The sequence below is a fragment of the Calliphora vicina genome, chromosome 4 (assembly GCF_958450345.1).
Source record: "Calliphora vicina chromosome 4, idCalVici1.1, whole genome shotgun sequence".
NCBI lineage: Eukaryota > Metazoa > Arthropoda > Insecta > Diptera > Calliphoridae > Calliphora > Calliphora vicina.
The window spans coordinates 18,722,136-18,747,182 of record NC_088783.1 but is presented as its reverse complement, the minus strand read 5'-3'; the positions used below and the strand labels follow the sequence as shown (position 1 = coordinate 18,747,182).

Below are 25,047 nucleotides of genomic sequence, written 5' to 3'. Positions count from 1 at the left end.
TTTTGGTATACTTTAAGATGGGTGTTAGGACAGTATTTTTGCATGTTACAAACATCAGCACTAATCCAATGGTGGTGTAGGATAAAATAAAACTAATTTTTTTGTTTTGAATCATCCAAAGTATAATAAGCTTTTGGAATAAATAAAATAATTCAAATATATTTTATTTAGTGGTTACGTCTTTTTCGTCAAATATTTATCATGTGTGACCCTACCTTAAGAGACATTACTCCATGAAGATTGTTGTCAAACTCAACAAGAGATTGCAAAATCATTCGAAGCTACTCAATCAGCTATTTCAAAGCATTTGCAAGTAGCAGAATTCATTGAATTGAAGCCGAGAGACCTTGAAAGAGGATTTTGCATATCTAAATTGATGATTGAACGCTATAATTATCCATTACAATAATCCGAAATGTAAGAGATCGTACGGCCAACCAGCCGAATCGACACCAAAGCAAAATATCCATGTTGCTAAGGTACTGCTATGTATTTGGTGAGACCAAAAGCCTCCTATCTATTATGAGTTGCCAGACCAGCACAGAATGCAAATGATTCGTTTGAAGTGAGCATTTGGTGAAAACGCCCGGAATATGCGGTCAGACTTGAATCCGAAATATTCCATCATGACAGCTACATGTTGCAATACCTGTTAAAAACTATTTAGAAAGAAATGGTTGGGAAATTTTACCTCACCCGTTCGACTACTATTTATATCGATCAATGCAGAACGCTCTCTCTGAGATCAGTTTCACTTTGGAACAGAGTATCCGATATTGGCTTGATTCATTCTTAGACTCAAAATATGAGCAGTTCTTATGGCTTGGAATCCATATATTGCCAGAAAGATGGAAAGAGGTTATAGCTAACAATGGCCAATACTTTGAATAAATTTATATTGTACGAATGCATTCGAATGTTTCAAAATAAAATCTGAAAATTTGAAAAAGTTCCAAAATTTTTAAATCATCACCAATATAAATAATGAATTCAATATACAGTGGTGGCCAGAAATTTAAGACAAAAATTGTTTGCTAAATTCCATATAATGGTCAATTATTTTTTCAAATACTTCCACAAATATGTATGCATGAGGACTGTTTTAACACACAAGTGTGTTTTATTCGACAGTGTCAATTCATACATATTCACCATGAACACATAAAATTTGTCTACAACTTGACCAAAAAATTTTTTTTTTAAATAAACATATTTTCTCACATTTATATCATTATAATTTTATTATTATAAAATATTCGGACCAAATTTCGTATTTTAGTTCCATTAGTTTCGGTCATATCATGTTATTAAGAGCGGATGTTCGATGAGGTGGGTCAACGTATTTCCACATATCTTTTTTTTACCGATTTTTCCAAACATTTTTCAGAAACTAGAAACATTAATAATAAATTTCATACCCTTTTTTGGCTCTATCGCACTTAAAATTCAGTTGATGAAAAAAATTCAAGTATTTGTCTTAAATTGGTGGCCACCACTGTATTTGAAGTACAACTGAATTAAGCCTGAATTAACCCTCTAACCCGCAAAATTTAAAAAGCTAAAAAAAAGTTGTCGAATTATTTTTTATGACCCAATAAACTCAGAACAGCCATCAGAAACTAATTTGCAAATTAAGTTTAGGAACCAGGTGCCAAAAGGTGAAGAGTGCCTCAGGGCATTGTTGCCGGTTTAGGTGTAAAAATAAATAATTATGATTATGATTTTATTGAAAAACTAATGAAAAAGAACTAATAAAAAATATTTGGATAGATCAGGCGACTAAAAGTTAGTAAAACTTTGATTTCAAAATAAAAAAAATGTCACGTTCTAAAATTATGACACTCACTCACAAAACAGCTGACAGAACAAAAACAAAAACTCATAAGGCATTTCGACCTTCGAGGGAAATGTTAACAAATCTGTAGCTAAAGTCACAGTTAAATTAAAAAAAAAAAAATTAATTACTTTTTGAGATAATTGGTGTTTTGTAATGCATGCCTTGAGGCACTCTTTCAAACATTTTCAGTTATATAACAGATCAGAGTACTTCTAAGTAATGCATTCGTTATGTAATAGCCATTGGAAAGTAATTTATTGAGTTATTACTAAGTTTTCGCTGGATGAATAGCTTTTATAATAAAAATTAATTGGATATCCTTTAGGAATATGAAAATTCACATGGCAGGAAGTATTGCCTTTGGTAAAGATACGAGTAGAACTTTCAAACTACTGATCCAATTTAAAGAAAACTTGGAAAATCAATAGAGCAATCTTCAAGTTTGCAGAATATTGATAGTAAAGTTTTTAAAATTAAACACAGGATGCCAAAAAGTGTCACTGGGAAATACATTTTATTTTAAATTCATTTATATAATGGCCCATTTTGTTGTAATTTTATGGAACAGATTTTGAATTAAAATTTTTATTTTATTTCTGCTACTAAACCTTTTTATCAGGAGAGTATAATACCCAGCAGTTCTTGGAAACTGGAATGAACTAGTGATTTTACATATCATTTAGGGTGACAACAAGCTACTAACTACAATAAGTAGCTACGTGGCTACCAGCTTATTTAAAGCAGGGTGTGAATGGACTATTTTTGATTAGACTGTCTGATAGATGCTCCAAAATAGTCAAAGCATTGGATTCACATATGGGTTACATAGAGTTAGTTACTTTACTAGCTACCTAACTGGTTAATTGATCAGCTAAATAATTATATATTTTAACGGCTGCAAGCGGATGCCAATTGACCTGAAATAGTCGGTTAAAAAGACATCACATAAAGTGACTACATTCCAGACTACTTAGAGACACTTAAGTGGCAATTGTCTTCACGCTAGATTACTTGGGATGTATAAAGTAACCAATTCTCTTCTCTCTGCACTACAAAGAGCACATACATGTCAAATGGCCCAAAATGTATAAATTGGAGTCAGGCCAGTGATCAGATATTAATGACAATTACTGTTTATAAGGGATACATTGACTACTTTCTTAACTGCTGGTTATTGTAACGGATATTGATTGTTGTTTATGTAGTGGTAAATTCATCTGCTCATTGGTTGGTTGGTTGAATGGTTGGGTTAGTGTGTCAGCTGAAAGGATACTAACGGAAATGGAGAACAAACACACTGACAATATTCATGTTTAGTACCCTAAATTGGTAACAAAAGATTGGTAACTATTGTAATAAAAGTGGTTTTTCGTAATAAGAGCGTCAAGTGTTTGAAAAGTAGAGTAAAAAATGGTTGATTTTGTTTAAAATAAACAACAAAAGCAAATCAACTTTATTGTTAACACTTCTTTATAGAATATTTACCAGTACTCGTTTTTCTGGGCCCCAATATATTTTTTTAATTTTTAAAAGAAGAAAAAAAAATAACATTTTGCGGTTTTTTGAAATAAAAAACAAAGACTGCACACTAACAATATTGGGAATGAATGTTTTATGTTATTTTTTTTTATTAAAATGTACTGCGTACCTACGTTTTTTTTTGTTATTGCAATAAATTATGCAGCATTTTTAAGTCTTCAATTTTATAGAAAAAAAAAAAAAAAACAAATTAACACACTCACAAAATACAAATTTTAATATACAATATAATAATGGCTGTACTTTTATTTGAATTATAAATATTGTAATAAACTTATTTTTTTGTCTATTTTCAGGCCCTCCTAATGGCACCCACTTTCGTGCTTATGGCTTAACACAACGTCCCTATCCCGATGCCCCTTTCAGCAGTCATTTTCGTGAATTGGGCTCATTACATCGTGTTACACGCTCATCAGCGGCCACGTCTGCTTCTATTATTAATTCAGCGTCTACACCAACATCGGCTTCCAGTACGAACAGTAGTTTGCCGCAATTAGGCGGCAGCGGTAATCATTCACCCACGAGTAGCACCATCAATTCAGATTGCCAGGGTTATAAACCGAATGCAGCCCATATACAAGGTAAGTTAATGGAGTTTTTTTTTATTCTTTTATGATTACCAATAATTTCTTTATAATTTTTAAAGCATTAAAATTAATAGTTGAACATTAGTATGAAATAAATGTTGATAACAGCATCATTTAAGTTTGATACTTCAGTAACGTTTGTAAAAATAAGCTGATTACTTAAACAATTTTCAATAGAACTGTTTTTACTAGTCTTGCAACTAGTTAATAAAGGTCATATTTCTTAATTGGTTTAATGCATACAACTGCCCTACAAACGAAATATCAAGATTGTTTGATACATTTTATTATTATCATTTGATATCAAACGCAATTCTCAAAGGTTTTATTTTTTACATTTAAATAAAATTTTGAAAATTAACTTGTTTTGAGAAAAATCATCTTGATTTTTCAATTTTGCCGAAACAAAGGTTATTGAATTTTGAAGAAGAAACTATTTCAAATCTGAGGACTTAAATGTTTGTTTAAAGTGTCTAAAGGTAGGGTCACACATGACAAATATTTAACGAAAAAGACGTAACCACTAAATAAAATATATTTGAATTCTGTATTTATTCCAAAAAATTATTTTACTTTGAATGACTCAAAAAAAAAATTGTTTTATTTTATTTGATGCTGTTTCATCTTACAAAACAATTGTAAGAGTAAACACGTCAAACAAACTTGTGCTAAAACAAGTAAGAGAGATATATTCGGCTGTGCCGAATCTTGTATACCCTTCACCAAATAATAAATATTTTTATTTAAACAAAATCAAATTTTTTTTTTTAATATTTTAAAATTTTTTAAAAAAAATTTTTTTTCCAATTTTTTTTTTAAAAATTTTTTTTTTAAATTTCTTTAATTATTTTTTTTGGAAAAAGAATTTATGACAACAAAAAAATTTTTGATGAAAAAAAAATTCGGTTTAAAAAATATTTTTTTCCGATTTTGACCCATTGTATGTCCAACTTACTATGGTCTTATATACGTCGTTGCAAAGGTCTTTGAAATATCTATCATTAGATATCCATATTGTCTATATTAATGACTTAGTAATCCAGATATAGGTCAAAAATCGAGGTTGTCCCAGTTTTTTCCTTATATCTCAGCCATTTTCTCGATTTTAAATAGCGACCGAGCCGGAAGAATTCCGGAGATATTGTATGAATCGTGTATGTGAGTTATTTGGAGGCTTCGGAAAGTTGATTTCAACATACAGACGGACATGGCTATATCGATTCCGCTATCTATAACGATCCAGAATATATATACTTAATGGGGTCGCAAATGAAAAATGTGGAAATTACAAACGGAATGACAAACTTATATATACCCTTGCCACTCATGGTGAAGAGTATAAAAAGTGGTTACGTTTTTTTGAGCAAATATTTGCCATTTGCCATTTAAAAAATGTTCAGAAAAATTTATCTCTACAAAACAAATTTCTCTTCTACATCATTTCCAATTACATATATTTCAGAAATTTTCAATTGAATTTTAGAAATTTTCAATTATAAAAATTTCAGAATATTTTTATTTTATTTCAGAATATTTAATTTATATTTCAAAATATTCCATTTGTATTTCAGTAAATTCTAAAAGAAATACAAAAAAATTTCCCAAATTAAAATAGAAAATTTTGAAATATAATTTAAATATTCTGAAATACAATAAAATAAAATTCTGAAATATAATTGGGAATTTCTGAAATTCAATTGGAAATTTCAAAAAGTTAATTTACAAAGATAATAAGGATTTTAGATTGTTGAGTTTTTTTTATATGAATAATCGATTTTTGTTCAGAGATATGAGTGATCACATATCGGGGTCCTTTTCTCGATTAAACGCTTATTTACAAATTTATTAAGGATTTTATATTACTGAGTTTTATCATACGAAAAAACGATTTTTGGTCAGAAATATTGGTGATCACAGATCTATCTCCTTTTCTCGATTAAACACTTATTTACAAAGTTATTAAGGATTTTAGATTTTTGAGTTTTTTCATATGAAAATCGATTTTTGGTTAGAAATATGAGTGATGACAGATCGAGTTCCTTTTCTCAATTAAGAATTTTAGATCTTTGAGTTTTTTCATATGAAAAATCGATTATTGGTTATATTATTAAGGATTTTAAATTTTTGAGTTCTTTCATATGAAATATCGAAATATGAGTGATCACAGATCGAGCTCCTTCTCGCGATTAAACGCTTATTTATAAAGTTAATAAGGATTTTACATTTTTGAGTTTTATCATACGAAAAAATGTTTTTTGGTCAGAAATATTAGTGATCACAGATCGACAGAGATATGAGTGATCACATATCGGGGTCCTTTTCTCGATTAAACGCTTATTTACAAATTTATTAAGGATTTTATATTACTGAGTTTTATCATACGAAAAAACGATTTTTGGTCAGAAATATTGGTGATCACAGATCTATCTCCTTTTCTCGATTAAACACTTGTTTACATAGTTATTAAGGATTTTAGATTTTTGATTTTTTTCATATGAAAAATCAGTTATTGGCCAGAAATATGAGTGATCACAGATCGAGCTCCTTCTCCCGATTAAACGCTTGTTTACAAAGTTATTAAGGATTTTAGATTTTTGAGTTTTTTCATATGAAAATTCGATTTTTGGCCACAAATATGAGTGATCACAGATCAAACTCCTTTTCTCGATTAAACGCTTATTTACAAAGTTATTAAGGATTTTAGATTTTTGCATTTTTTCATATGAAAAATCGATTTTTAATCCGAAATATGAGAGATCACAGATCGAGTTCCTTTTCTCGATTGTTTACATTGGTATTAATAAAACTAAATTTGTCAAAAATACACCTTTTATTTTCAAACAAATTTGTTGCGTAAACTCTAATTCTTCAACTTTTATATCAGATGCGATAATTGCGGCGCTATTGAATCAGAGTTTTAATAGGGAATTATGTGAATGAGTTAGGAAACTTCTTATATGTAGAAGAATCATCTCAGTTTTTGGAGTTTTCTAGAATTGCTAACCTTTTTAATAGTGAAAACTTTTCTCTCTTCTATTATGTAATCTAGCTCTTAATTCACTTCTATAATCTCTGGAGCATCATTGCAGTTGATATTTCAGTTAATTTCAAATTTCTCTTCAACTATAGGGATCATTATACAGATCTGCTGCAATGTATTCATTATATTATTACAATAAAATTGAATTCAATCCAGATTAAAGTACCGCAATTTGTTAATACTTAAAATTATTAAGTTCGCATAAAATTAGTAATAGTCAAATTTGGTTTAAAATATTAAAAATTCACAAGTCATTGAGGAATTTCCAGAAACGTTAATTTGTTTTTGGAAAGGTAGAAAATGTGCTAAAAATATGATTTTGTAAATAAAGGGGCAGAAATAGTGTAACATTTTATTCCAGAAAATGTGAGGGTCTATCTTTTTCTACATAAATTTAAACTATAATAGAAAAAACACTACTAAATCAAAGTAAATATAACAAAAACCCGATCAAACAAAAAAAAATTTAAATAAAAGTTAAACTGAATCATCATCAATCGCTACTTCTACACTACTAAAGTGGCGCCTAAAATACTGAATCATTTTAGTTTTAAAACAACAACAACGAATACACAAAATACCAGCTCTGATATTGTTAAATAAAAATTAACAAATTAAACCAATCGTTAATATGTTAATTAATTGATCACATTCATAAAAAAAGAAGAAAAAAAAAAACAAAAGACAATTTGAAGAAAAAATCAAATAAACATATCAAGGTAAACTTAGTCATACCCTATAATATTAACAAATATAAATATAAATTACCAGATTTCAAAGAATTTGCATTAAAAGAATTTAACATAAAAGTGCATAGATTTTCGGAATTATCCAAAAATGTTTGACTAGATCCTATGCTATGTCTGTCCGTTTGTCTGTTAAAACACGATAGGGCTTTGTGGATAAGCTTTGTTTGGTATTGAAAATGGACCCCCCTACAAATTTCTTTCGGAATACTATTTGAGCAGTCATTATGCGGCAAACATGATAAAATTTTGAAATTATATTGTAAAGTATGGCGAAAATAGGGCAACATTTGTCCGATGTCCACCTCAAAAAATTGTTTTTAATATGGTGATGGTGGGTAGACAAGATTCGTAACAGCCGAATATAACACTCTTGTTTGTTAACATCAGAAATTGCTACATATTATATTAAATTTTGAAACAATAATCCTCCATATTAAAGCTTTAAAACAAGACCGGAAATTCCTTTAACTGTTAACAAAATATAAAACCATTTTCAATATTCTACACAAATTTCCAAGAAAGTTATAAATGGCCCCAATAAAATTAAATAATTCTAGTCAAAACACATATGTTTCAAATCATTATAAATGGCTGACAAAACAACATAAGTTTAAATGGGTCAATATTTAAAGTCAAAAAAAAAAAAGGATTTAAATCACTTTTTTTTTGGTTGCAAAATGTGGACAAATGAATCTTATACAAATTATTCAAAGTTGAAAAACAAAAGGTTGAATAAATTGTATATAAAACAGTAGGAAAAGCCGCAAATCAATCGAAATGTGGTTACAAAACTGGGCAGCTGTTGGAAAAAGCCAGTTGAATTTTGTATACCTTAAAACTAAAGTAAACTAAATTGAGTAAAAGTGTTTTAGTTTAAAAATTTCAAAGAAAATAATAAATATAATTTTGTGTTTTGTAAAACAAAACAACAAAAAAAATCCCTTGTTTAAAACAAATGTTTTTAAAACCTCAAATCATTAACATGTCAATGTTATATGTCTGCAGAAGGTTGAACCAAACAACTACCCATCAATGTTCCAAAAATTATTAAATCGCATTTGGCAAATGCAAACAGTAGAATACGATTTTATTTCAACAAAAATCACGCACATTTTTAACATTTTCAAAAACTTTGACAAGACAGTTAGTTCTTTCCAACACTTTAGTGAATCAAAAAAAAAAAAAAAACTCCTGTAAAGAAAGCCACTGTTTTTCTTGGGCCAAAACGGAAATGTACTTCAAAATATACTGAGAGTTTTGTTAGTAATGGTAGCAGCTTAAGTGCCAAAATGAAGAGTAAAAAGAAGATAGAAAGAAAGAAAAATAAATAAAAACCAATGAACTTTAACATGATCAGGTGGACAGGGTGTAGTATTGGAGTGATATTAATCAGAATTTTTTTGAGAGTCATGGTTTGGGTTCTATTCTTAACAAATAAATTTATTTCATTACACTATGAGCACAACTTAAGATTTAAAGAGGAAATCTGTTTTGTTTTACTTTGGATTTGGAAATTATATTTATTTTTGTCTTATTTGGAAGCTTTCTGTAGAAGATCATATTCGCAACTCTTTGGATATTGAGATACCTTACCAGCACTCCATTAAACGACGAGTCTCTGAAGTTTTCTGAGAATTTCATACGACAAAAATGTTGTCTTCACAATGACTTTTGGGAATAGCTAACACGTCTCAGCTCTAAAATGTAAGAACCACAATATATCTTCAGAAAACACTAGAAATGATTGTCGATTATTATCTGCATAAAATAATTCATCAAAATCTGTTATCAGAGCGCTAGAGGTAGATCAACTAAAACATATCTACATAAAATAATTAGAAAGTAATTGAGAGAATTATGTTCATTTTGCTTAATACATCATTGTAAGAGTACACAGCGCTACTGAGTCTGGGTGTTAATAGAGAATTATGTAATTGGGTTAGGAATCTTCTTATTTTAAGTTTTCCAGTAATACCAGCATTATTAATAGAGGTACAAAGCATGTTTTATCTGCGCTTTTATGGAATCTAGTTCCTAAGTCAGTTCTAAAATCTCTAGAGCCTTCATGGCTGTTGATATTGCTGTCAATTTCAAAAACTATTTTCACTACAATCCACATTCTATAGAGCTACTATACCATCTGTCCAAATGAACTGGGGAAATTGAAGTTACGGTATAACCGAACTCCATCACTTTATGAGTATGGAATATCAAAATATCTAACTTCCGATTCATCGTTTAAAACAACACCGACATCAATCTTGCCGGCAGAGCTAAGTATTTGGGTATCATTGATCAGTAAAAGCTGAAGGGAAATGTTCAAAATACGAAGATCAATCTAGGCATCACTGTGGATAAGAAGTTGATCTTTAAATTGCTGCAATTGAGCTATTGGAATGAGTTGGGACTGTTTCGTTCATTGCGTTTATATTTCGCTTCGATATGTGTTACCAAAGCTCTTTGCACTACATTATCGGATCCGCTAAATATTCTTCTAAAACTACTGCCACTGCTTTTGGTAGAGAAGGTGATGGTGATGAATTCGGAAATTAATCTAGGTTATACTTCGCAATGGAGTGGAAACAACGCGATCGTTGTGAATTTCTGGATATTTAGTTAGTGGATCATACCTGTCCTATATTGAGGTACAAATATCTCTCGATGCTCATACTCTAAGGAGATGTTTATCTAATTGGTAATCCTGATGGAGGAAGTTTCGTTGAATTGTAAACACATGCAATTGTTCCAACTGGTAGGTTATAGGGACCTCGATCCCTTCCAAGTGTTTGGGTTCTCCGATCTGAGGGCTGCGGGTTCGATTCCCGACGCAGACTCTGGGTATATCTGAAGACAAGCAAAAAGCTTCGCAGTTTGTGTTTGTTTTTTTTTTTTTTTAAATGATTTACAGAAGGTTTTTCCAATACTACCGTATGTTTCAATAAAGAAACACAACTTTTAAATAATCTGGCTAAACCAGTCGCTCTTTACTCGTGAAAGAGTTTAAAATACCGAGATAAATCTTACTGACAAGATATCATTGTGGATATTTAGTTGATCTTCAAAGTGAATGTAATGGAATGTGGAAAAAAAGTTACAGTAGCTTTTTATTCCTGGAATAGAGTCATTGTAATGAGTTCCAAAGATCGTTCACTAGGCAAAAGAACTTCCGGTTGACACATTTGTAACTGAGTTAACAATCTTTGGAAGAATATAATGTCGTGGTTCCGGAGCGAAGATCCAATTGGAATTGCAATGAGTTAGAAAGTCTACTCAACTGCCGTTAATGTCTACTCTGAAAGTCGAACTGGCATTACAGTTTAACATAAGGATCAATTGGGCACTGCCGTGCAGATTTCACCAAATATGTAATGCGTGTTTATACTTATATTCTCTTCCACAGATTTTGGCGTAGTACTGAATATGAAATGTGTCGCCAGATATGATATCAGGATAATGTCTATGATCATTTGGATCCCGGAGAGTAAGGATATTTAATTCTGTTGTCTGAAACTGTTCCAACTGGTAGGTTATGAACCTCATTTATAGGAGGTTTTTTCAGTGCTGCCGTTTGTTTCAAAAAAAGAACACCAGAGAGAATGTATTTTCTCCACCTTTAAATAATCTGGCTAAACCAGTCACTCTTTACTCCTGAAAATTGCCTTAGGGAAGATTTTCAAGTACCGATATCAGTCATACCGACAGAGCCAAATATCATGATATCATTGTGGATATTTAGTTGAAAATGAATATAATGGAATGGGGAAAGAAAATGACAGTAGCTTTTTATTCCTGGAATAGAGTCATTAGAATGAGTTGAGGCTGGTTCCAAAGAGCCCATTTACACATTTGTCACAAATTTAACAATCTTTGGAAGAATATACTGTAGTGGTTCCAGAGCGAAGATTGAGGTTGCAACGAGTTAGAAAGTCTACACAACTGCCGTTAATGTCTACTCTGAAAGTCGAACTGGCATTACAGTTTTAAGGATTAATTGGGCACTTACGGATTCCTCCAAAAATGTGTTGCTTGTGTCTACCCATATTCTCTGAAGATTTGACAAATATGAAATGTGTCGCCAGATATGATTTCAGGTTAATGTCTATGATAATTTGGATTCCGGAGCACAAGGATACTCGATTCTGTTATCTGAGATATCTGGTCTCTATTACATAGGGCGGCACGAGTTGGAAATGGATGTTGATTTCGGTCGGAGATTTGGATTAAAAAACGAAGAAAAACATTGAACACTTTTTTTCACTGTCTCATTTTGTGGAAGAATCGAATGATCTTCCTGGTTTTTACTGAATTACAACATATTATAAACTTTATTTATAACTAAAACTCTTGTTAAAACACCCTTTTAAACACTAGGTACCCACAAAAGAACTCAATTCACACCAAACCCAAAGCAAATTCATTCAGACAAAATTGTTCACCTTAATTCTTAAGCAAATGAATCAAAACATGAATAACACAGTACAACATTTTTCAGTTCATTGCTTTGGGACTCAATCCTGACAATTGCACGTGAAAGTAGCCCCAAAAATAAGAACTTCTGCATCATTAGTTTTGTCAAGTTGGCTGCCGTATTAATTAATGGCCATACGATTTTTTTTTCCTCAAGGTGGATTTTTATCACTTTTTCTATATTTTAGCACGGTTATATCTCGTATACCGTACGGAATATCTCTTTTGTGGCTGAAGCAAAGTTGTAGATATTGAATAGTAGAAAAAAAGTACGGAACATACCTACCCGAAAAAGGTGCATCCAGTGCCTTAAAAATCGCAAAAATGTCAATTTTTTAAATTTTTTACCAATTTTTCACTTTTTTTGCTCAATAACTGGATTACAAATACAATTATGGACTGATCTTCATGGTGATTAGGTCGTGTGATTTGTGTCTACATAAAAGTTATTTATCATGAATTTTGTATGTATACCATAATTTTTAACAGATTTATTCAATTTAAAGTGCTTTTCGGAAGCGGGTCTTATATGAGAGCTATGAATAATTATGGACCGATCGTAATAAAATTTTTTGACATGAATTTTGTATGTATAAAACTTATTTGGAGCGAAATTTGTGTATATACATATATAAATTAAACATTTATGACCGATAAAGTCCAATTTCGGGAGGACATTTGTATGGGGGCTAGGTGAAATAATGAACCGATTTCAGCCAATTTCAACAGTCTTCGTTCTTGGGCCGAACAAATTATATGTACCGAATTTGTTTATGATCGGTCCATAATTAGTCATAGCTCACATATAAGACACGCTTCCGAAAATCACTTTAAAGTGCATAAATCTGTAAAAAATTATGGTATACATACAAAATTCATAATAAATCACTTTTATATAGACACGACCTAATTTCATGGTGATCAGTCCATAATTGGATTTGTAATCCAGTTATTGAGCAAAAAAGGTGAAAAATTGGTTAAAAAATTTAAAAAATGGGCATTTTGGCGATTTTTAAGGCATGGGATGCATCTTTTTCGGGTAGGTATGTTCCGTACTTTTTTTCTACTATTCAATATCTACAACTTTGCTTCAGCCACAAAAGAGATATTCCATACGGTATACGAGATATAACCGTGCTAAAATATAGAAAAAGTGATAAAAATCCACCTTGAGGAAAAAAAATTCATATGGCCATTAAACTAATACGGCAGCCAACTTGACAAAACTAATGATGCAGAAGTTCTTATTTTTGGGGCTACTTTCACGTGCAATTGTCAGAATTGAGTCCCAAAATCATGTGTTGTACTGTGTAATAAAATCTGTGTAAAACTAACAGCATTATCTCAAAGTATCTGCAACATCATAATAATATTAAAGAAGAGGTAGCAGAGAATGAATATCATTATTATTATTATTTTTGCAAAACCGCAGTACAACTTCCGTTCCTGGATAGTTTTTTTTTTTTGTTAGGTACTGCGCTTGTACTCAAATTTTACAATACCATGTTGAAAATACCAAATTACAATATAGCCAAACATTTCTTTAAAAGAATATAATGTAATTCATGGCCAGACCAGACCAGGCCAGTCCAGTCAGGAGTTTGGTTACAAAAATAATCACCATTAAATTGTGTGGGGATGCAAAAGTGTCCATAATGCGATAGTGAGAACTGTTTATGGTTTCTTTGTATTTTTTTCTTTTCATTTTTTTTATTGCATTGTCTGGTTTCATCTTGTATTTTTCTTTCATTTAATGAATGAATGTTTCTTGGGCAAAAAAAGAAACAAAAAATTGGATAAAATGGTCGCGAGTAGATTTGATTGGGAAGATCATTTTCATCATGTTGATGAGAAGAATTTTAAGTTTTATTATTCTTATTATTTGTTTTTTTACAAGGTGTTAAATTGTTAATATCCGGTAAAACAATACCGGCCAGTTATGAGAAATGTATAAAGTTATTGGATGATGAATTTGAATAAGATGAAGTTTAGCAAATGGAGTTTAAAACAAGTAAGAAAGTATAGTCGGTCAAGCCTGAGCATTTAATACCCTACACTGAGTAGGGTGATTCAGAGTCTTGGCCCAAATACTTATCAGAAGCAACTATATGACGTTTCAAATTCACTGGGACAAGAATATCAGTTATACCAGAGAAAGATAATTAATTGACCTAAAATCCTAATATCGAAGGAATTGAGATTTACATAGATGTTTCAAAGAAAGATATTGACGATCCATAGTAATTCCTCAGAAGCTTGATTGATATTTCAAAATTTCAGTATTTTCAATTGATCCCTTCCCTTTAATTTCTCTATTTTACCTCTTCAACATTGACCACTTTCTCTCAGTTTCACTATTAGTTTAACTCACGCCAAAAAAATCACCACAAAAAACGTTAAACAAGACAAACACACAGCAGGACACTGAATATACAATCCCTCTTAAATGAATCGATGAAAGGATATCAAACTAATTACAATTATAATTAATTGAAGGTTCCCCTTCAACGATCAAAAACAATAGACAGTTGGAAAAAACAGCAACAACAAAATGACAACATAATCATTAAAGCGGTGGAAAATATTGTAAAAGAAAGAGTCCTTTGCAATTATCAAACGTCAATTGAAGGTTAAATTAATGACAAAAAAACAGGACACACGCATGCAAAAACAAATACTCCTTGCCTTATAGAAAACTACAACATAACAAAATAATCTAAGCGGTAAAATGGCTTTGAAAAAAATTTTAATTTGTTTGAAGGAAAAAAACAAAAACATGTTGACACAGGCGATTGTACTTGCATCACTATGAAATAAAAATGAAAATTATATGTTGCCTCTTGCATACAATGTTTTTTGTTGCTGTTCTTGCAAGCAATCCTCGGCAGTTAGAGTCAGTCACAGGAAGCTATGGTGCAAATATTGTTTGTTTATGGAAAAACCTAAAGGACAGACATTCAAATGGACATTGAGTCGTTTGTCCGTCCGTCATTGGTGTTTATGGAAAGTTGGTGGCCCAACTACAGTAGCCAGAACAATTGTAATGCAGCATAATAATTTATTTAGACATTAATGCTACAACATGTATAAAAACATTGTTTGGTTGTAATGACTTTGAAACAAAAAAATTTATAAAATATACTGAGAAAAATATAATATCTTGAAGTTTAGAAAAAATTATGAAAAAGGAAGATATGTATATAGAGAAGGAGCGGATCCAGGGGGTTGCAAAAAGGAAATCCTCCCCTCCCCCAAACTGAAAAGTTTTAATATAAAAAAGGAGAAAAAGCCCCGCCCCTCCAAAAAAAAGAGTCCTTTGACCTGGATCCGTGTCTGAACAAATTCATTAAATAATATAATCCTCATTATAATGTTGCTCGTTTTCTGCCCTTCTTCTCGAAAAATGCAAATTTGTTTAAAATCCGGTTTCTATGGACCCATTTTGCTGATGCTTTCAATATAAATAATTCAGACAGTATTTCTGACAGATTTCAATGTTTTTTATTCTATCCTAAAGTTCATATACACACTTTTGGAAAGGTCTTCTACATACCTATAATTTGCTACCAAATTTGTTTAACCTTCGCTTTACCAAAGGTTTTTTATGTACATGGTTTACCACTACCCATCCGGGTGGTACTGCACTTTTATACATATAACCGACGAACAAAATTTTAAAAAATCGAAAAAACCTCATAAAAAGTTTAAAATGATTTTAATAAATTCTACACAACTCTAAAATTTGTTCAGTGAGTCTTAATTTCATTTTAATCCGTAATGGTCACCCGGGTGGGTATTGGTAAAGCGTAGATTAAATATTAGTTTTTACTGACCAATTTTGATGGTCCTTCCAACACGAATAATTCAGAAAGTATTTTTGACAGATTTAATATTTTTTTATTCAAAAATGATTTTTTATACTTTAGAAACGGTTTTCTAAACATATTTCAGTGTTTTTATTGCATCCACAAGTTCATTTATATACATTTTTTTAAAACCAGTTTGATTTGGATGATTCAAGATTTTTAATTTTATATCTTATCTAAAAGCTATAAAAAGTTCATTTATGTGACTGATTTTCATTCCCAAAATTGGTATAGGATTGTCAGATTCGATATGTCAATATACGTTGATTCTTAAATTACATGATGCCTTAATAAGTTTAGAAATACTTCTCATAGAAAATGCAAATCGAATGAAGTGGTGCGAACTGAGAGACGGAGTGAAAAGACGAGAGTTTTCGAGAAATCGCAATGAATCTAATAAAGATCCGGATTTGGTCGAAAGCGATCAATGTCATGCACATTATGGAAATTGATATCCTATATTTTACCGACGGCTCTAGTTCCAGTGGAGTTGGATGTGGCATTTACGCATCTGTCCCTGGAACTACCGGATAACTGAACAGCCGTTCAATTTGTATAGCACATCGAAAGTTGTCGACGAATGCCGGATGTCTCTTGAGATATCGAGATATTCCTCGTTCACACGCTCTTGGGCACCTGGACATGGGTATATAAAAACAGTAATGGCAAATATGAGTATTTCGCATTGCCAATAACATATGTTAGGGCATATGTTGTAAATCGGATTGCCAATAGAAGATGGAAGGGAGAATCCCGTCATTGTAACCTGAAAATCTGGCATTGTATGAATGAATCAGAGAACGTGAATTGTGGTTAACTTACCAACACACTCCCTTCACGTAACTAAATTGCAGAGTTAACTGGCCACTGATCATTTGGAACACAAGCTCGTAGGGTTAAATTGCTGCAGAAGTTGTAAACATAAGGAGGAGAAGACAACGGAACATCAAACATGTCTCTCCACTAGTGATTTAGGAAAAATCCATACTTTTATAAACTCGACAGATTGGTTACACAAGATGGTTGGCGACCCTTGAACTTCGATGGACCCGATATTAAATGAGGTTCATTGATGAAAATCTATGAATTCTCTACAGATAATATATGGCGACTGCACATATCTCATGATCGATTATGGGACCAACCATAACAAACAATCTAGAGAAGAAATAATGTTGTACTATACATGTTTACCATAAAGATTTCAACATTTTTACAAGTTTTTAAACAATATTATGGTCATTGTAATATGATTGCGGTAACCATAAAGAAAAATATCGCCCAGGGTAGCCAAAAACGTTTGAAGACCAAGAATTGGAGGCATTACTCTATGAAGATTATTGTCAAACTCAACAAGAGCTTGAGAAATCATTGGGAGCTACTCAAGCAGCAATTTTAAAACTTTTGCGATTCATCGAAAAGCAGGGAAATTGAGTGCCATACGAATTGAAGCCGAGAGACCTTAAAAGATGTTTGAACGCAATAAAAGAAAACCATTTCTACTTGCAATGAAAAATGGATACATTACGATAACCCGAAGCGTAATTTACGATTGTTTGTGAAGCCCAGCCAACCAGTCGAATCGACACCAAAGCCAAATATCCAAGGTAGGCAAAAAGCTGCTGAAATCTGGCCAGACCATCACAGGGAAACTGTACCGAATGCAACTGATTCGTTTGAAGTGGGAATTGACCGAAAAACGCCCAGAATATGCGGCATTTTTCGGACATTAAACTATAAAATACGGCCACATGTAGCAATACCTGTGAAAACCTATTTAGAATGAAGTGTTTGGAAAGTTTTGCCTCACCTGCCATATAGTCCAGAATGTGCACAGACCGACCACTATTTATTTCGATCGAATCAGAACGCTCTGTCTGGGATACGCTTCACTTTGGAACAGTGTATTCACTATTGGATTGATTCGTTTTTGGCCTCAAAATATGAGCATTTATTTTGGCTCCAAATCCATATCTTGGTAGAAAAATGGGAAAAGCTAGCAATGCCCAATACTTTGAATAGATTTATATTGTAGAAATGTTTCAAATTAAAAGCTAAATGTTTGAAAAAATCCCAACTTGATTTTCTCTTTTGTACGAAATTAAACTCTGAAATATGTCCTTTGCAAACTTTTTCTAACAGTGTATAAAAACGAAAATTACTATTGATGTCGATGACGTGAATAATGATGATTATGATGGGCGTACAAGTACAACAAATATTAAAACGTATATAAGGCTATAAGGTAAAGGTCTAGTTCGCTGCGTTTTTTTTATACAAAATTATATTTCCATTTTTATTTTAACCTAAAACAAGGGGTTAAACAAATTGTGAGGAATAAAATCCACACTCGCCGTAGCCTGGTAGAACATTTTCATACTAATTGAAACATTAAAATGTGATAAATGCTAGTTTTAGTTTCAACAGTGATTATTGTATAAAATTACTTTAAATGTAGGTAGACTTCCACATCCTTTATGGACAAGCGGCAATCAGCAGCAATGTTGTCTTCATTATGGGAATGAAGGAGAAGAAAAAAAAGGGGATGAATGGTAAAAAACATTTTTCAATTATGGGTTAAATTGACGGTGTGCGCGTACTTTTGAAGACATTTTTAAAAAAAAATATAGAGACAGGTTTTCTTGCAGTTTATTAAAATCTGTGTTGTAGTTAATTAAATTAATTAGTTTTCATAATTAGTTTAATTAATAATCTTCAAGAATGTTGGCTATATAATTAATCAAAGTAATTTTTATTTTTCTAGTCACCTGTAAAGCTGTTTTCTTCTATTTATGTAAATCTGTGTGACATCTTTTAAAGAATGTTGTTTCTTTCCTTTCATTTGCCATGTAACCCTTTTTTCTTTAAATTAATATTTTTCTAGTCAAAACGGTTTGCAGCTACAGTTTCGCTCATATTGACTGACATTGTTTATATGACACAGCAGGTTGCCATTTTGTTCATATGTTTTGGTTGTTATCCTGTCTGTCATCAATTTCATTAAAGTCCTTAGAATAGCAGCTCATGTCAAATTATTTTTCAATTAACATTATTTTGTTTTTAAAAATATGGCTTATATTGTTTATGACATGTTTATTATTTATAAAATGTTAGTCTTTCTCCCTCCCTCTACTTCAGCTCTTAGTTTGATATACATATGTATGTATGAGGAAATAATTAAAATGTACGTTTGCTTTTATTAAATTTAATATTTGCTATAAATCTGAAAATTAAAGAAATTTAGAGTTAATAAAATATGAATATTTTCTAAAATTAAACTAACACCGTAAATTCTCTTTATCTTTCTAGACAACAACAACCTCATGGGCGCTGCCGAATGGACCGGCTACTCCAGCAGCATGACTAGCGCCTCAGCCTACTCCAGTTTTCATCATCCCCATCACTTGCCACCACCTCCCCCACCGCCATCTGCTGCCACCGCAGCTGCCACAAATTCCGCCTACACCGGCTATGAAAGCCTCACAACTGATCCCGCCAACTTACACTTGCCGACCGTACTCACCGATATGCAACCGTACTGTGCCACCAGTGACTATCATCCCGGTGCCATAGTGCCGCATGTTCAGCCACCCATTTGTAGTCCCAACTATAGTTCGGCTCCCAAAAACGAATACGATTCCTATAACGCAGCAGCGGCGGGCTACTCCTCCTACAGCAACTGGTCCAATGGCTACAACAACTATCAGTATGGCAGTTGTGCGGGACAGCCACAATACTCAGCTCATGCAGCGCACACCATGGTGCTGTATCCCCAACTTATATCCACCTACAATCAAAATGAAATTCATTTACACCTACATGGCACCGATAAAATCGAACAGTACTTGGGCGGTGAGAATGCTCTCACCATTAGCTCTCTGCCCGGCAATCGTTCCAGCATAGAGATCGGCATCGGCACCTCTGATCATGAGGATCACATGCAAAATGCCAACACAGCGGGCGTTATGAATAGTAATGATCCTCATACCCATGTAGTGGTAACAGATCCGGCGAATCTGGATGCTGATCAGAGACAAACACAAACGCATTTAGCGGATCCAGTTGGGGATATAAATGTGGTGGGTGGTGGTGCTGTAGCGGCGGGTGTGACAAACGAACAACATACTCATGCCACCAGGGAGGGAGAAGAAGTGTGGCGACCTTATGTGCCCACTTCATGGCCTCAGTGACAAAATTGTAAGACTTATGTACATATAGAATTAAATTAAGTAACATTTTAGTTTGAATACTTAAAAATGATTAAGTTAAGAATATTAATAATAAATGAAATGGAATGAATGTAAAAAAAAACGGAAGAAATTAAACACAAAATTTAAAATTATTTAATCAGAAGATATGCTGAGAGAAAGAATTAAAAGAGTCAGGAATAACCCCCCAAAACCTAAAAATTGTAATATAAAAAAGGAAAAAAAGAAGTATGTAAAAGAAATTTGAAATTATTTCCCCCCTCCCAACTGGTTTACCTGGATCAGCGCCTGGACTAATGAACAGATATTCATAATGTGATTTTAACTAATTAATTATAAATTGTGTGTCTGTAAATAAATTTGTTTAAGTTTTAACCAAATCGTAACATTTAATCTGATTCGTCCAAAATCAGATTAAATGTTACGATTCGAACTTGTTTAAATTGAATATTCAACCATAAGCTGCAGTGGAAATAAAACATTTTTATCCCATTTTAACATCCTAGTATTTTCCAAACACAAACAAATGCAAGTACTACTTTCCTCAACGCCGAAAAGTATGCCTTTTTACTATTCCAAAGTGAAGCATATCCCAGAGGGAGCGTTCTGCATTGATCGAAACAAATAATAATCGGACGTGGACTATAAACTTCCCAACCACTTCTTTCTAAATACTTTTTAACAGGTATTGCAGCATATAGCCGAGAGTTGTCAAGATGGAATATTACGGTTTCATATTCTGGGCGCTTTCGGCCAATGCTAGCATTGGCAGGTTCCTTGTGATGATCTGGTCAGATTTCAGCAGATTGTAATGGACCCTTTTGCTCCTACCAAATAAACAGAATCACCTTAGCTCCTTGGATATTTGGCTTTGGTATCGATTCGGCTGGGTGGCCAGGATTCACATACGATGGTAATGGATCCATTTTTCATCGCAAGAAATGATTCAGTGCAATAATGATTTTCTTTTATAGCGTTCAAGCATCATTTCGGACATGCAAAATTGTCTTTCAAGGTCTCTCGACTTCAATTCGTATGGTACCCAATTTGCCAGCTTTTGTATGAATCCTGCTACTCGCAAACGTTTTGAAATTGCTGCTTGAGTAGCTCCCAATGATTTTGTAAACTCTCGTTGAATTTGACAACAATCTTCATAGAGTAATACCTTCCATTCATGGTTTTTAAACTAGTTTGGCTGGCCTGCACGATATTTGTCTTCTCTCGCACGTTGAAACCGATGGAACATATTCACATATTCATATTCAGCGGCACTTTGTTTCAAATTAAAGAAGTAAAGCAAAACTTCCCGCATATGACGCTTTGTTGGTACAAAATTCGACATTTTCGAAGCAAAAAAAACTTTGTTGTTTACACTATAATGTTCAATAACTAAGTGAGAATAAATCACAGATATGTACCCTTCAATATGACATATAAGTTATTAAAAACAAAACCCGAGTTCAAAAGATATGGTATCTATAGAAGTTTTATGACCACATGACTTGCAAAAGCAAAATATTTGTCTGTTATGTTGAACCAGCGCTTAGTCCACTATTCGTGCAAAGCATTGCTCTTTAAATTCAATAATGATTTGCAAAGAGTTTATTACACATACGAATAGTACGGCTTAAGAACGAAATTTCTCTGGAATATCTTAAGCGATCTACAAATGATTGAGATCATTGCTGGGGAACAAGCTCCTTGAAATCATCACAACTTAAAGAATTAAAGTGTAGATAGAACAGTGAAAAACAACTCAAACCAAGTAATGTTCAGATATGCATCTTCTCCCTTTAATGTACGTGTTCAAGATACTTAAAAGTTGCGTTACATTTTCGATAAGATAAAGCTGTTGTAAATAGTAAGTAGATCAGATAGAGCAGTTTAAGCAATTTAGTGCTTCTTACGACTAGAATATGAAGTGCTTCTGATTTCTTGGTATTTATACCTGACGATCAATAAAATACTGAGTCTTGAGAGCATTCAGATCGACCTTACTGCATGACAGATAGACCAGTTTAAGCACTTGATTCCTTCTTACGACTAGAACCTGAAGAGCTTCTGATTTCTTGGTATTTATGCCAGACGATCAATAAAATATTGAGTTTTGAGAGCATTCAGATCTACCCTATTGCATGACAGATAGAACACTTTAAGCACTTGAACCATTCTTACGTCTAGAACATGAAGATCATATGATTTCTTGCTATTTATCCCAGATGATCAATAAAACATTGAGTGTTGAGATCATTCAGATCTACCCCATTGCATGACCATATTCATAGGTTGTGAATTCCGGTTGATCATTCATGTTTTGTCTTATTACCCCAAACTTCATCAGGCCTAACCTCTTTGGGGTGGTCCAAATACAAATAAAGCGACTCATTTTGGTCAGCGTAGGTATGACTGATAATCAATTTTTCAAATAGATAAAATCAATCAGTGTCTAAATGATACTTTTATTTGGACAACGAACGCTTGGTCTATAAACGAATGAATATGAAACACAAATATTGCGGACAACTTACACAAGTCACAGTGTTATTTTCGGTTATACCGAAACGTATTCACCTTAATAGCAAATAGCAGTATTTGTAAAAAAAAACTTTTTTGAGAAAGGATTTTGGTGAAAAATATTCGTATATCTCCGGAATATTATACTTTAAATTCAAGTTGAATGTATTGGCCATACCCTACCTTTATCTAGATATTTAATCATTTAGATTATTTTTCTATATTTTTCGCTTTTCTTTAAAAAGCCGTAGCAACAAATATTTTTCCCGAAGTAGATCCAAATTTCTAAGTTGGAAAATACTTCGTTGGAATATGAAATACCTTTAAAGCAACGCCCACTCATTCTTTTCACAATTTCTCAGCAATTTGGATAATTATTTCCACAATAAGTTGGCAACTCCAATATGTTGACACCACATAAGGTGTCGACATATGACCCACTGAACGACATCGCTAAATCGACTCATATCTATTAGATATCAAACGTTGGTAACAGATTTAGGATAATTGTATAAATGTTTTGCGACGACGATTAGTAGAAGATATATAAACTCAAGTTGGCAACACTTGAGTTTACATAAGCAGATTTACATTTGAGTTGGCAACTCCAATAAATTTACATTAATTTATGAGAATTAAAACAAGTTTTCCTTATAAATTACCTTCAAGTATCCAAGTATATCTTACTGATTAATATTGTATTTCAAAATAATATAACGTTTTAATAAAATCTTATAATTTAGTTAGTTATAAATTCTATTTAACTTTATAAATGTATTTAAATGTAAAAAAATAAGAAATCTATGAATACAAATTATTAAAAAACATATATGATTAATATTTCTTTATAAAAACTTAAAAAAAGAAAATATGATTTTATAGAAACCTTTAAACTACAATTACAACAAAGTAAAGTAATACAACAAAAAAAAAAATTGGATCAGATTAACAATATACGAGTAAATTGTTATAAATACATTAAATATGCATGAATATTTCAAATAAATAAATAAATAAAACTTTCCTGCGGTTTTATTTCTTGTACTTAAACTCAATAATTTATTTTCAAACGAAGTGAAATACATTAAATACATACTTACTATATACGCTTTCTTTAATTTTAGAATAATGAATGTGTTTTACTTGAATTTGCTATTTTTATTATTTTTATGTTCACGCTGTTTGAAATTTATTTCTCATGTTATTATTATTATTATTATTATTATTTGTAATTTGAAAAAAAGGACTGTGTATTAGAATTTAAGTTTTCAATATTTGAATATATAAAAATTTTAAAATAATATTTGTTGTATTTTTATTATATTGGCAATTCTTTTGTAAATAGTTTAATGTAATTTTAATTATTATTATTATTTTCTTTATTGAATTTATAAATAAAATGATTTTTTAAAATATTAAAAATTAAATGAAAAAAACCCTATTTTTATTTCCAGTTACTAAAAAGGTATAAATAGAATATTTTATTATCATTCAAGCTCAATTAGAGGAAGTCTATAAAGTAAAGGTCTTCCAATAGGAACTCTCGTACTGTAACAATTAATAGCGGCCATATTGTTGAAGCTACATCAACAACACATGCAAATGATAAAATAGTTTTATAAAAATTCGGGCAATGGATGATGGAGTCATTGGTCCATATTTCTTTGAGAACGAAGTTGGAGGATTACCAACATCTTTTGGCCTAAATTACATGATATGGACACCAATGACATGTCATTTCAACAGGACGCGCTAAGTGACACAGTTTATGCCACATAGGACATTCGAGCGATTTGTGGGCATGGTCATCCCAAGTGGAGGTGTTGTGAACTAACCACTGAGATCGTTAGGTGGACTTTTTATTGTGGTGTTTTCTTTAGTCGCAGGTCTATGCGAATAAGCCACAAACTACAGTGACCCTCAAAGCCAACATAACCCAGAGTCACTCTATGTTTTATTTACATTTAGAGATAGGAAGTGTTTAATGACAGACCCTTACTTTTTGTTTTAAAACAGAAATTAGTTAGTTTAAATGTCTATTGATTAATACTACTCAGCTTATACTTTATTATTATAACAAAAATAGTTTGAAACACATAAGAAATTAACAAGTAAAAGAGCTATATTCGGCTGTGCCGAATCTTATATACCCTTCATTATACTTCAAAATAAAAATTTTAAATATTTTTAGGTAAACAAAATTTATTTGTTTTTTCCAAAGTTGTTTTTTTTTTCATTTT

General features: G+C 31.8%; 1 protein-coding gene across 1 annotated transcript in view; it reads left to right on the top strand.

The window, feature by feature from the left end:
- Positions 1-20,386, top strand: part of lz (lozenge) — a 48,729-nt gene extending 28,343 nt beyond the window's left edge. Inside the window, exons 4-5 of the mRNA XM_065508789.1 lie at positions 3,673-3,957; positions 19,395-20,386. Of these exons, the coding sequence (XP_065364861.1) occupies positions 3,673-3,957; positions 19,395-20,275 (1,166 nt within the window). The 3' untranslated portion in view covers positions 20,276-20,386. The remainder of the gene's footprint in view (positions 1-3,672; positions 3,958-19,394) is intronic.
- Positions 20,387-25,047: the final 4,661 nt, after the last annotated feature.